Source organism: Bidens hawaiensis, unplaced genomic scaffold, assembly GCF_021521415.1.
Source record: "Bidens hawaiensis isolate Kalapana, Puna unplaced genomic scaffold, B.hawaiensis_p1.1 tig00079261_1, whole genome shotgun sequence".
NCBI lineage: Eukaryota > Viridiplantae > Streptophyta > Magnoliopsida > Asterales > Asteraceae > Bidens > Bidens hawaiensis.
In genome coordinates, this window is record NW_027503563.1 from 1 (window position 1) to 14,705 (window position 14,705).

General features: G+C 32.8%; 2 protein-coding genes across 2 annotated transcripts; both read left to right on the forward strand.

Moving 5' to 3' along the window:
- The first annotated feature begins 12,986 nt into the window (after positions 1–12,986).
- Positions 12,987–13,756, forward strand: LOC143607077 (uncharacterized). The gene is made up of 2 exons (XM_077082649.1): positions 12,987–13,489; positions 13,573–13,756. The coding sequence occupies exons 1-2, from the start codon at positions 12,987–12,989 to the stop codon at positions 13,754–13,756; spliced, it is 687 nt and encodes a 228-aa protein (XP_076938764.1).
- LOC143607078 (uncharacterized) lies at positions 13,753–14,432 on the forward strand. The gene is made up of 2 exons (XM_077082651.1): positions 13,753–14,051; positions 14,246–14,432. Exons 1-2 carry the CDS (start codon positions 13,753–13,755, stop codon positions 14,430–14,432), a joined length of 486 nt encoding a protein of 161 aa, XP_076938766.1.
- Positions 14,433–14,705: the final 273 nt, after the last annotated feature.

Here is a 14,705-nt window from a genome sequence, read left to right on the forward strand (position 1 = left end):
GGTGTTGTAGCTTAAAATCCCCTCCCCCCCAAGGCTTGCCATTGGTTCATTAATATAATAATAATATTCTTCCAACGGCACCCTGCGACAAATATATGCTCCCCCGGCGGTCGCCCCTGTTTTTTCCCGGGGGGGGGGGGGGGTCGGTGTTCTCGCCATATATCGCCCCAAAATTGGGGTATTTGTCGCACCACTACACTTATACTAATGGATGTGGAGTTCGGTTGGAGACTTGTAATATTGCATCACTTTTGAAGAAAGAAAAAAATATATAGTAATTGGACAAAACTAGCATTTTACCCGTCCGGTGTGAAAGGAAAAATTAATGTAGGAATGTGACGACTACATTAATTCAGGTTTGCATCAATACTATAAAATCAATTTACGATCTAACATCAAATTAATCAAAAAGAGTTTGTATTCTAAAACAATAACTATACGAGTTTAGCTAGCCCAAAGTCACCCACCACGGGTTGATCAACATTTTCAGGTCACATTTCTCGTGTAGATATAAGAAACCATATGCAGCACCAGCCGCAATCCTTTACGCGTGTTCCAATCTTGTGTCGGTTTACCTAAAATTTAAACATTAATGTTTGAAAAGGAATCATACAAATACCATATGTTTAATCAGCCTGAACCCATTTTAGCCATAACGAATGTTATATTTTTTCAAAGTGGCCCGTTTTGATCCGAACTAAATTGCATTTTTTTAAAGTGGCTCGTGTTGAACCAAACCAAATGACTTTTTTTTTTAAGTGGCCTGATTTAACCCGAACCAAATTGATTTCTTTATGTAGCCCATTTTGACCAGAACAAATTTTAATTTTTTAAGTGGCCTGCTTGCAAACTCATTTCACTCGAACTTGTTTTGACCTGGCACCCAATCCGACCTGCCTATTTTGACCCAAACCTATTTTTTTAAGTGGCTCTTTGACATGAACTAAATTGTTTTTTTTAAGTAGCCTGTTTTGACTTGAACTCATTTTCACTTGAACCTGTTTCGCCAAACCAAGTCCGAGCCAAACTCATTTTGACACATCACCCAACCCGACCAGCCCATTTTCACATATTAATACTTTAGTTTATAACTTTACAATAAAAAAATACAAATTTATATAAAAATTCATGGGTAACTATGGAGTTTATTTTTGATAATTAGTTGAAATTGTTAGTTACTCCTCAATTCCTTTTTTGTAATTTATATTATGTCTACATTTAGAGCGCTTTACATAAAAACATATTTAAAGAATAAATAAAACAAAATTTAAAGGGGTTAAACGGGCCAAACCTTCATATCCATCGTGGTGACCCGAATCCGACCAGTTTAGCTCAATTGTTTCACCTGCTATCGAGATGCTCTACTGTTTTGACCTTCTCTTCCCAAGTTAATGTCAACATTAAACTCTTCGGTTGCCCTACCGATTATTAAAACCTAAATTACATGTATTCATATGAAACAAAACATAAATCACAGCATGTGTTCACTAAATGGGTCTGCTAATATTGGGGGGTACTAATCGGACCAATTATCAGGTGATTAAATCGGTATGAAGATCTTTACTTTATTACTAAATAGCATTCTAGTGGTTCAAATTTTAAGAACAATCAAAAAGGAAAAACTTACAGATAGTGACCTAACTTTCTTTATGAACAACTACTGTTAAGACTTTTAAGTTTAATAAAAAAAAATGTCAAATGCTGCCCTTCTATGCGAAAAAAGCATTCAAATTAGCATACATCAAAAAGAATTTGATAAATTAAAATTAGTATAGATAATTAATAAAACAATCATTTAAAAGATAATACATGTGATTGTTAGCAAAACCAAGTAGACTATAAAACAGTCACTAGTAACTTAGACAAAGTGTTATGGTATGACTGCAAGTTTGATTAGCATTGATAAGTCATAAGCATTTTTCTTTAAAAAAGAAGAATATACGAACATACAGGATATAAGTAAATTTGAAAAATATCTTGTTCAACATTCTCAAAAGCATTTTCAACAATTGGTTCCAAGTATGAAAGTCATTATCCATAGCAACAGCAAAAATCAAATTAATTATTTGCCAATCAGATTTAGTGCTCCAACTTTTGATTTGATCATCTGTTTGGAAAACATCATATCTCACTTTCAAAAATCCAATTCTATGATCAAAACAATTTATAATAAAGTAGGCATACAAGTTAAAAATAAATCTTCTGATTGATTTACTCGGGTATTCCTCGGAGTGCACGACAAATAGCTTCGTCTGTATTTTATATTTACCCTTTAAAAAATATGGCCAGGTAATAAATCAACCACATCCACCAAATTTATCAACTTTCCATTTTACAACTATATTCGTCTCAAAATATTCATGTGTTGTGAGTTTATAATTTTGTTTTGTGGTGAAGAGTGAGAAAAATAAAGTGAAACCTATTGTAAGGTAACTAAAAATATTCTTGCACATAGAAAAATTAATCATGCACTTGTAAGTAAAACCCAATGTAAAGTTACATCCGTTTATAGATACATTTTCTGTGCTTATTATAAAGAAAGTTCATATGTTTGAAAACAAATATAAGGGATTCCATGCATATGAATAAACAGTAAGTGTGTGCAGGAGACCTAATTCACTGATTGAATATGTAGCAGCCATTGTAAATTTAAACAATATTCATAATCTTATTTATTTGATTATTTATTGTATATTTAAAAATGATATCAAGTAACCCGGTGGGGTGCCAGTATACGGACAACTCAGTGCTAGTACACGCACTCGTAAGTAGCATTGAATGTGTGATTGGTGCCGATAATCCCACACCATGCATAACACAGCATCAGACGCATAACTGGTGCCGGAACCCACGTAACATGGTCATCACCAAATTAGATATTAGTTTTATCAAAAACTAAACACCAGAAGCAGAAGCAGCGTACCTTCCTTTTTCCCACAGAGACTGCACAACAGCACAAGTACCAAACTGAAATCCATGGTAAATATTATCAGAATGCTAGTCAATATATATAGTTAAAAAACACAAACATCATATGAGTAACCCGTGCAATAATCAAAAGAATATGATAGATCATTCGAAAGATACTATGTTTTCAGGGTATACACTGCCTAAACATTAATATATAAAAAAGGTCCGGACTTTATCTACATCTTTTTGTCAATCTCATATCATATCGAAAACATGGCATACACATCCAATATTTCATAAAGAGTAAAAACTTATCAAACAGCCATCCAATCTAGAGGGTGAATAGTGCATTTCCTTTGGTTTTTGAAAGTCGCAGCCAACCATATTGGGACTTGAGTAGGTGTTTGTGTTTGAAATAAACCAAAATCACACTGCCAATAATATTAATAGAACTCATCAAAATTATAACATGCTAGGATATCTGTAACTATATAAAAGAAGTAAGACGTTTATAACTAAAATAATGAAATACCTTAATAAGAACACCACCTTTAGGATGCTTCCCGGCCTTCTTCTTTTCTGACACAATCACAATCTGCAAAGATTCAAAAATATTAAGCCCACCGATTTAATTAATAAATAACTTGTAATATATATATATATATATATATATATATATATAAAGAACAAAATAACACCATACATGGATGGGGCTAGCGTATAAAGCTCACACGCTTATTTATTAGACGAACTTCAATTTAGGCCCGCCCTTGGGCTCAGAATCGTTTAAGATACCTGCAACGGTCGCGGCGAGGGGTCAAAATAAATTGCGGTGTGTTTTATTTTTTAAGATACCTCTGCTCAGCTCATCCTTAAGTCTTGAAATCATGGCTGAGTGCATATATCTAAAACTGAACAATAACCAGGTATATTAATTAACAAAATATTATAAAAAAAACAGGATGGTATTCTCACCTTACCCAATTTCTTTATGACCACTTCTTCACTCGTGTTTTAGCTTTCCATAAAATACCCGACAATAAGTGCCTTCCCCAATTGAAATATATGAACCAAAGTATTTGCAGTCTTGGTTAGTTCATCTAATTACAATGATGGTGCTTCAATTGTTGAGTTTTCTTAGAAGACCCATTTGTTGCAGCCACACCCGTACTTGGCTCTCTCATAATCCCAATACAGAATAAAAAACACATGAACTCGACATGTTTTAGTTTTGAGATGATCTCAATGGCGAAGCTGGAGCTTTGTTGCCACACATACTCTCTGTCACATACTGTTAGTTAATTCTGGTAGAGGAAGACATAGGACCATAATCATTCATACAATAATTATTCAAATTACTATAAGGTGAGCATAAATATACAGTAAGCCTCTAAACATGAACAACATCAAGTGAACACATAAGTTGAGCACATAAAAAAAATAAATTCTTCGTTTCTAGTTCTTCAACAAACAGCAACGTCAACACAAATATGAAATGGATAAAGGATCACATAAACATCATTCATGACGTAAGTGTTAGTAACATCTATCCAAAGAACATTCATTATGTATTAGTCAGAATTATGACGAACAACCAGACCATAATTCAAATTAGCAACCAAATAAGAAAAACATGTCAGCATAATAAAATCAAACAGATGATTCAAAAATTAGTATTCCATTATCAAATTGAATATTGGAAAACAAATCGAAATCAAATATCACATACCTGAAAGTTGCTCCCAAAATTAATCGAATCCACCTACTGATGATGTTGATTAGAGTGACAGAAAAGAAATTAAGAACCGCAAATAGCTAACACAGAGCAGGAGCGACGATGATGGTGTTAGCGAGAGAGGTGATGATGGATGATGATTCCGAAGTTGATTTTTTTGGACCGTCGTTGAATAGAATAGATTATGGGTGAGGAGGAGATGGAGATCATATCGATAGAGGGGAGAGTGGGGATGGAGAAGAAACTGCCTTCAAGCGAATGTACACGTGGGGAAAATGTAAATGGTTTTTAGTTCTTATCAAACGGCTGAGAGTTAATCTTTCTTATCGGACGGTCAAATTTAAATTTCACTTTAGGCTTATCGGGAGGCTGAGAATCAATTTTGGATTTTTATTCAACGGTCAGATTTAAATCACACTCTATGGTAACCTATATATATAATTACATAATTCGTCATTTACATCAGCATTACTTTTACATTATAAATTTACCATTTAAAAGTCACATTATTTTTTTTCATATCTTGTTTGTTTCAAGTTTTTAATCTTTTATCACTAATCCTGTTAGTTCTTATGTTAATTTATAACATGTGAGGGTATTATAGTCTTTTTAAAATAAATAAAAGAATAAAATTTGTTTTAGCATAATTTAATCTGACATACTTCTATCCAGTGGTGCAGCTTTGTTGGGGCTAGGGGGTGCCCCACCCTCTCCCCCCGTTTTTCTGGTCGGTAGTGTCTATTTTCCGATATTCGGCCTAAAATTTTTATAGGTATTGAGCTCGCTTCCCAGAATTGTTTTTATACATATTGCGCCCGGCCCCCAAAAATAATTTCTCCATAGAATAATACTGGTTCCCACTTTTTTATTTTATAAAAACCGAACATTTGATTTTATTTTATATATAGTCTGTTTGTTATTATAATTTGCTTTTTTTAAAGAAATCCCAAACTTTAAGGGCTTGTATTGTAAATATGCTAAAGTTAAATCAATAAAATATAACAAATAACAAGTGAGGGTTGGTTTGAATTAGGGTTCTGCTTCGCGCCTATGTACAGGTCTCTAGACGGACCAGACTCCAGCCGCTGGTGAAACGACAATAGCTGTACTGCTGCAGCCTACAGCGCCCAGCCCCCAGCGATCGTCCACAACGCCCAGCCCCTAGTGTCAAACCCCAACCTAAGGCGGAAATGTTGGGGCGTGATCTGATTGCTCACAGCTCGAAGATACTATCATGAATATAAGTGACAATATCTAATTAATTATTTTATTCAAATAATACACACATTATCCAATTATAACAAACAATTTACAAATATGAATATAAGCTCAAATAATGTGTATTTTGATTATATCCTAAGGTCTTGTCTATATGTCCAAACTTCAATCTTCAATACAAGCAACCTGCATATGCGTAGAAAATGGAGTTTTGTCAACATAAAGTTGAGTGAGAATATCACCAGTTTCGACACAACAATATAAATAAGCATGACGTGATAAGTATGAACAATATAAATAAGGTTATTGACTAAGGAATATGTATGAACGATTCCTATGTTTACAACTTACCCGGAAAGTGAAAGGATCGATGAGAAACGGAAGTCAAAGGTCAATACGCATGCAAAGTCAAACGAACAAGCATTGTTTCTTCAACGACTAAGCAAAAACCGAAGAGTTTGGTGATGGTCAGAGGTATTTGACGGCTAGGGGATCTCTCTAGGGTTAGGATACAGGTTTTGGCGGAAAATTATAATGTGTTTATATATAGATTACAAAAACGAACTATATTTAGTAAATTCACTCGTTTCGGAAACCGAATATGCATTTAATGATTAAATCAATGAAATAAGTTGTAGATTTCATTTATGATCATTATTTTAGAGTATGAACTTGTAAATTTAGTTAATATATTTTTCTTGGACCTTAATTCACTCAATTATATCCTAAAATAAGCGATTTGGTTGCTAAAAACAAATTAGGAAACAAAATAAGTTATTTAATGAGAAAATCTGGTACAATAACTAATAAAATTTGGTTTGGACACCAAGAAAGCGAAATTAGACCAGCTATAACATTTCTTGGAGCTTAAGTTTCGTTAATTTAATCGAAAATTGAAAAATTGACACAATTAGTCCCTGTAGTTTAGTTAATATATTTTAGAGTATGGACTTGTAAATTTAGTTAATATATTTTTCTTGGACCTTAATTCACTCAATTATATCCTAAAATAAGTGATTTGGTTGCTAAAAACAAATTAGGAAACAAAATAAGTTATTTAATGAGAAAATCTGGTACAATAACTAATAAAATTTGGTTTGGACACCAAGAAAGCGAAATTAGACCAGCTATAACATTTCTTGGAGCTTAAGTTTCGTTAATTTAATCGAAAATTGGAAAATTGACACAATTAGTCCCTGTAGTTTCCGAAAATGCGATTTTTAGCTGTTTTTAAGCGATTTTAAAGGTCTCTAAGGATTATTTGGCATAATTGAAAGTTATGGAATTATAAAATAAGTTAAACCAAGTTAAATACAAGTTTTAATCAGTTCAAAAGATCCGAATTACAGTCTCGAATCGATTTAAACAAATACAAAAAATCCGAGATGTTACTGTCTCCTCTACTTTAGGGAATTTCGTCCTGAAATTAAGGAAAACCAAAACATCATCGTTTTGAAAACACTTTAAAATTTCAAGGAAAATATCATAACATAGAACTTCTAATAATCGAAGCAACGCTTCAAATGACAATCCGATAAGGGCACTTATATATAGGATGTACCAGCGGTGTATCCACCATGTCCTTATCATCTCATCATTCGTATCGTTACCCAAGCTACCTTAGGTTCTAAATCATGACACACAATTGTACGTATTATGATTCCCATGCGAGGACTTGAATAATTATGTTTCGGACCATAATTACTTTTATCGTCGGATGGTCCGCATAACTCGTTTCATCATTTGGGTTATAAAACATTTAAAATCATCATTTTGTAAGAAACAAATGTTTTGATAAATTTAAATGTAAATTCAAGAGATACTTATTAAACATTCGGATTTGGTTAATAAAACTAGGTGATTTCTGTTATATCTTTTGATTAGGAAAGTTTACAAATTTTGGAGATTGAAATGGATTTCTTGAAGCAGACATTTGAAATGAATTATGGTGTTCGAAAATAAGCTAAGAGTAGAATATGAAGCTAACCGTGATAGACAAAGGAACTTGATTCATGAGATGATATGCGCAAAGGTTTAATTTATAACAATTCTTAAGGTAGTTAACAACATGTGAAATCTGTAAAGATCGTATTCATTAGGAAGAAATTCTTAACATCGAGAGTATAAGTTTAAACGAGGATTTTGGTGAGTCGAGTTTAGTTAATTGAGAACTTGTGAGATTTAAATAAAAGTTAATATAAAGTTTGTAACTTTTCAAGTTGCGATTTTGAGATGAGATTAATTCGATTTTATAATAGAATATTATAATAATTGAAATATTAATGAAAATGCGAAAATGTACTAATCAAATAAATCGTTAATAGATTAAATTGGGAAGTGGATATTCCCGAATCAACGAGATAGTCCTATTCTAATTAAATCTTTTAAAATTAGATAAAATATAAAGTGGGTAATTGAAGATATTAAATTAGATTAACTTGGAAATTCGTGAATTTTTCCTTTTTCACAAAATCGTTATAAATATTAGGAAATATGTAAATTGAATTATCGATGGTTTATAATGGAATTTCAAGTAAATAACAAATTTTAAATTAATTTTTATATCAAAAATAAGTGTGAAATAGTATAATAAAATAAGATAAATACGAGGCTAAATATGCATGAACCACCATGACTATTCTAACAACTACGAATTATTCATTTAAAACGTTCAAAATTTTCGAAGTGTATCAAAATCAAAGTGGGGAGTTGAAATATTTACGATGAAGATTCAAATAGAAAGTCAATTTAATGATAAAAGTTAAATTAATTAATGGAAGATTTTTTTAAATTAAAATGGGAATTAAATTTAGAGGATGCATAATTTAGTTTAATAATAATAAAATTTACCATAATTGAATTTTGATAATAAAGATTTATAAAATGGAAATTAAGTTGTGAAAACTACATGAAGTTGAGGAAAGACAGGAAGTAATAAAATATTTATAGTTAAAATTGAGGTTAAGGATTTAAATTTACTTAGAAATTTATAGTTTTAAAGTTGAGGGTAATTATTGAAATATACTTGATAACTTATAGTTTGAGAATATGGAAATAAATGAGAAAAAATGATTTAAACAATATTTTAACGGATACAAGTTAGTGTAAGATTTCTTGTTCGAGGTATTTTAATTTTGTCGACATTGGCGGTCGTTTGGTTAACGGAATACAACAACAAATTCCTTGTCGATTCTAGTAGTCGAACAATAATCACAAGAAGCAGGTGAACGACGTTGATTATGACGATGATTTACTAGGCAAGACATTCTACGATGACCAAGGATGAAATTTTAATGAGATGATGGGTAAGTTGTGGGAATGAGTTGATGTGAAATAATAGGGATGCGTATGTATATGTATATGAATTAGTGCTAGTGAAGACTCGAGGACGAGTCGGGATTTAAAATAATATGCATAAGTTTGAAGCATTTAAGTAAATGAGCAATGTTTATATAATTTTCAAAGAATAAAATAATCAAGCATATCAAACTAGTTGACCTCCCATGAGCTTTCCAAGGCAATTTGAATGCCCCAACTAGATAAAACAACATCAATTTTGTGAATTGGGCCTTCCATGAGCGTTCCATGGCAATTTATTAGCCCAATTAAAATAACGAGTAACAAACAAGTGAGTTGGTCATCCCATGAGCGTGTACATGGCGTTTAACTGGCCCAACTAATTAACAAATTATCGAATCAATGGAGTTGTTCGGACCATGAGCGTTACATGGCATTTAACCGACTCAACTAAATTTCGAATCAACTAATTAAATAAACTTAAAATAACTAAAAACACAATTTGAAGGTATAACCGTTTAGCCGGTTATGTTTACCAGGCAACCGTTTAACCGGTTATGTTTACCAGGCAACCGTTTAGCCATGGTTGTACGAAATTCTTAAGGAATTTCGTACTTCAAGGTGAATGAACAAAACAAAACACGGGAATTCTTAAGGAATTTCCCACAATAAAAGATAATCTACCAAAATAAAAGATTTAGAAAAATATTTTGAATTTGAGGCATAGTCTCGGAATTTGTGTGTGTGCAATAAATAAATAAGAAAAGTACAACAAAATAATTAATATAAGCAAGATGTAAACAATTTATTAAATAGCATATAAGGCAGTTCAGATAAGCATGTATCAGGTTCCAAACATATGTCTAGGACAATTTCTAACGACCTATCTTATAACCTTCGGCTTTGATACCAATCTGTCAAACCCCAACCTAAGGCAGAAAAATCGGGGCGTGATCTGATTGCTCACAGCTCGAAGATACTATCATGAATATAAGTGACAATATCTAATTAATTATTTTATTCAAATAATACACACATTATCCAATTATAACAAACAATTTACAAATATGAATATAAGCTCAAATAATGTTTGTCTTGATTATATCCTAAGGTCTTGTCTATGTGTCCAAACTTCAGTCTTCAATACAATCAATCTGCATATGCGTAGAAAATGGAGTTTTGTCAACATAAAGTTGAGTGAGAATATCACCAGTTTTGACATAACAATATAAATAAGCATGACGTGATAAGTGCGGTAAATATAATCAAAACACAAACAAGTATGTGGACCGTTGCTAAGCGAATCGGGCGTTGGTCACCAGCAGGAACACCCGCTATATGATTGATTGAATCGTAATCCCAATATGCGAATGAATGAATAGTAACACAAGTAAGCAAGTAGCGCGTATGTTTGATTGAGTCACTCACAATTACACGTATGCATTTATTTGATATATATATATATATATATAGTATGAAATACGGATATGTACGCATATATCCCCAAAACGTTTAGAAAAGTTGGTAAAATTGGGGAATGATAAACTCACCTTAGATTAATGGCAAATGAATATAAATACGAATAAGCGAGTCGTCCAATACGGGTCAAATGTTATAAATGATCAGAATATGAATCTATGAGATATGATAATACAATTAAAAACTAACTCATGGCCGCTGGAACCAATCCAAACAGACGTTTTGAACTCAAGTTATGTTATATTTAAGATTTAAGCGAGCTGGTACTGACCAGAATCCGAACAACGATTCGGGAGTCGGGTTTTGGTTAGTTGCCTTATAATTTCATTACGATAGTAAAATTCTTCTGGACCGAATGTTGAATCCGACCAGAAGTATGAGAAAACGTTAAGTCAAACTAGTTGACTATTTTGTCCTTTAACGAGTTTTAAACGATTTGACCAGTCAACACCCTTCAACCACCAAAATTGATTAAAGGTTATTGACTAGAGAATATGTATGAATGATTCCTATGTTTACAATTTACCCGGAAAGTGAAAGGATCGATGAGAAACGGAAGTTAAACGTCAACACGCATGCAAAGTCAAACGAACAAGCATTGTTTCTTCAACGAATAAGCAAAAACCGAAGGGTTTGGTGATGGTCAGAGGTAGGTGACGGCTAGGGGGTCTCTTTAGGGTTAGGATACAAGTTTGTGGCGGAAAATTATAATGTGTTTATATATAGATTACAAAAACGAACTATATTTAGTAAATTCACTCGTTTAGGAAACCAAATATGCATTTAATGATTAAATCAATGAAATAAGTTGTAGATTTCGTTCATGATCAGTATTTTAGAGTATAGACTTGTAAATTTAGTTAATATATTTTTCTTAGACCTTAATTCACTCGATTATGTCCTAAAATAAGCGATTTGGTTGCTAAAAACAAATTAGGAAACAAAATAAGCTATTTAATGAGAAAATCTGGTACAATAACTAATAAAATTTGGCTTGAACACCAAGAAAACGAAATTAGACCAGCTATAACATATCTTGGAGCTTAAGTTTTATTAATTTAATCGAAAATTGACAAAATTAGTCCATGTAGTTACCGAAAATGCGATTTTTAGTCGTTTTAAGCGATTTTAAAGGTTTCTAAGGATTATTTGGCATGATTGAAAGTTATGGAATTTTAAAATAATTTAAACCAAGTTAAATACAAGTTTTAATCAGTATAAAAGATCCGAATTACAGTCTCGAATCGGTTTAAACAAATACAAAAAATCCGAGATGTTACCCCAGCGATCGTCCACAACCGCCAGCGCCCAGCCCCCAGCCGACCAGAATACCGGAGCCCGACATTCATAACCAGTAGTACTTAATTTGGGTTGGAATTAGGGTTAAATTGGGTTAAAATAGGGTCGATTTTGTATGAACTCATATTTGAATTGGGTTAAAATTACTAAATTAGGTTCGAATCGCACTGCTGCTTTTTTATGAACTCAGAACTCGATTTGTTTGAACTTAGGGTTTGCTTGTATGAACTTAGAATTACTGAAATAGTGTTGTAATTTAACCGAATTGTGCTGTTGCTTTTTTATTAGGTAATAGGTATATCATGGGAAAGACGAAAACTCTTCATTCTTTTTTTCAAAAGAAAGGATGATGAACAAGAGAAAAAATGCCACAAAGCTTCAACAAGTGTGCCGGTTACTTCTGAAGTTCCACAAGCAGAGCCAAATACTAATGAAGCGGTTCAAAACCAAGAAAATCAACAAGAAAAGAATGGAAATTCTAATGCTTCACAACCTAATAATGAAGTGGATCTTAAAAATTTAGAAAGAGATCTGGCTAAATGAAAACCAATGTGGTATCATTCAGTTAATGTAAGGGAACAAGTTAGACGAGCCTAGCTTTCTTTAGGAGCTTACCAAGTACATCTTAAAGAGTATAAAGATAAAGGTTCAAAGAATCATACTCGTAGGTTCCAATATGCTTGGTTCAAAATTGGCCAAATTGGTTAGAGTATTCTCCAACAACGCATTATGCTTATTGTTTTTTGTGCTATCTATGTAGTGATAAACCAAGCGTGAGTCACGGTTACGATGCGCTTACAATTAAAGGATTTGATAATTGGAAGAAAGTTAACGGGAAAGATTGTGCTTTCTTCAAGCATCTTAAAACTTCATAGCATAAAAATGCTTTTGGTATTCGCTCAAAATTTGTTGAACCAAGAAGCACACAATGATGTTGGCATATTGAAGTTTAGTGAAGATGAAATAAGGAAGGACCGTTTACGTTTAAAAACTACAATTGATGTAGTTCATTGGTTGACATTTCAAGCTTGTGCTTTACGGGGACATGATGAATCTTGTAGTTCTAAAAAATCGAGGTAATTTACTTGAATTGCTAAAACTTCTAGCTTCTTATAATGACGAAGTGGCAAAGGTTATATTAGAGAATTCTCCTTACAATTCAAAGTATACTTCAAGTGATATTCAAAAAGAAATTCTTAGTATCATTGCAAATAAAGTTCGAAAGCATATTCGTGATGAAGTGGGGGGTTCGGGCTTTTGTGTCATGGTTGATGAGTCAAGAGACGAGTCAAAAAAAGAGCAAATGGCGATCGTTTTGAGATTTGTGGATGCAAAAGGGATGATACGAGAAAGGTTCTTGGATTTGGTTCATGTTCACGATACTTTAGCAACAACCTTGAAAACAAGTTTGTGGAGACAACTTTTGCGTTATGAGTTTGATGTTAATAAATTCCATGCTCAAGGTTACGATGGTGCTAGCAATATGAGAGGAGAATGGAACGTTCTTAACGATTGTCCTTATGCATATTATGTTAACTTCTTTGCTCACAGGTTACTTGGTTATTTTTATCTTTTTTTCTTCGGTTTGACTAAAATGCTCTTATGCTTATTATGTTTTTGTGCATTGCTTATAGGTTACAACTTGCCTTGGTTTGTGCTTCTAGAGAAGTTATTCCAATACACCAATTATTTAATAAAATGGTTTCTATAATTACCGTGGTTTGTGCTTCTAGTATGCGTCATGATGAGCTACAAATTGCCAAGGCAGATGAGGTTAAAAGATTACTGGAATTGGGTGAAATCAAATCAGGATCATGATTAAATCAAGTTGGGAGATGAAAAGATCTGGTGATATGCGTTGGGGTTCCCATTATAACTCCGTTTGTAGTTTGCTTAACATGTTTTCTGTCACTCATGTTGTTCTCGAAGGAATAATTGAAGACTTATCTCATACTACTTTTGCTCAACGTGGAGATGCCGATACAGCTTACGGTTACATGAAATCATTTGAGTTTGTGTTTATTCTTCACTTGATGAAGGAAATATTGGGAAGGATTGATACACTTTCTCAAGCATTACAAAAGAAAACCCAAGATATACATAATGCCATGGAGTTAGTTACATCAACAAAGGTTAGTCTATATGATTATAGAAACACTGGATGGGTTTCATTTCTTGAAAAAGTTACTTGTTTTTGCAACAAGCATATAATATAAATGCCGAATATGAGCGTTCCATACACTTCTACTCGGTACCGGCCTCGTAAAAAAGATCTCCATGTTACATTTGAACTTTATTATTGAGTAGATGTCATACATCCACATTAGACAAACAGTTGCATGAGTTGGATAGTAGATTTAATGACCACATGATGGAGTTGTTATCTCTTAGTTCTAGTTTGGCTTCAAAAAAGATAAATGTTGATGAGATTTGTCTTCTTGTTGAGAAGTATTATCTTGAATATTTTACTGAGCTGGAGAGGACTCATTTATGAGATCAATTGGTGGTTTTTAATGTTAAAATGACAAACAATACCAAGCTAAATGGTATATCAAGTATTTCGGATCTATGCCATATTCTTGTGGAAACTCAGAAATGTGAGACGTACTATTTGGTTGTGATTGAACCTGAATGGATCTAGATCTTAAGATGACATCAATGAATTCGTCGATTGCGTATATGATTAGGATTGATTACATTAACTGTGTGTACTATGTGTGTTGAGAGTGTATTTGGACAGAGTAACGAGGTGGAAGAAGGAATAATC

Coding starts and splice junctions, on each gene's coding strand:
- LOC143607077 (XM_077082649.1), top strand. CDS start 12,987: ATGAATCTTGTAGTTCTAAAAAATCGAGGTAATTTACTTGAATTGCTA. Junction 13,490..13,572: donor GTTAACTTCTTTGCTCACAG/GTTACTTGGTTA, acceptor CATTGCTTATAG/GTTACAACTTGCCTTGGTTT.
- LOC143607078 (XM_077082651.1), top strand. CDS start 13,753: ATGATTAAATCAAGTTGGGAGATGAAAAGATCTGGTGATATGCGTTGG. Junction 14,052..14,245: donor GATATACATAATGCCATGGA/GTTAGTTACATC, acceptor ATTATTGAGTAG/ATGTCATACATCCACATTAG.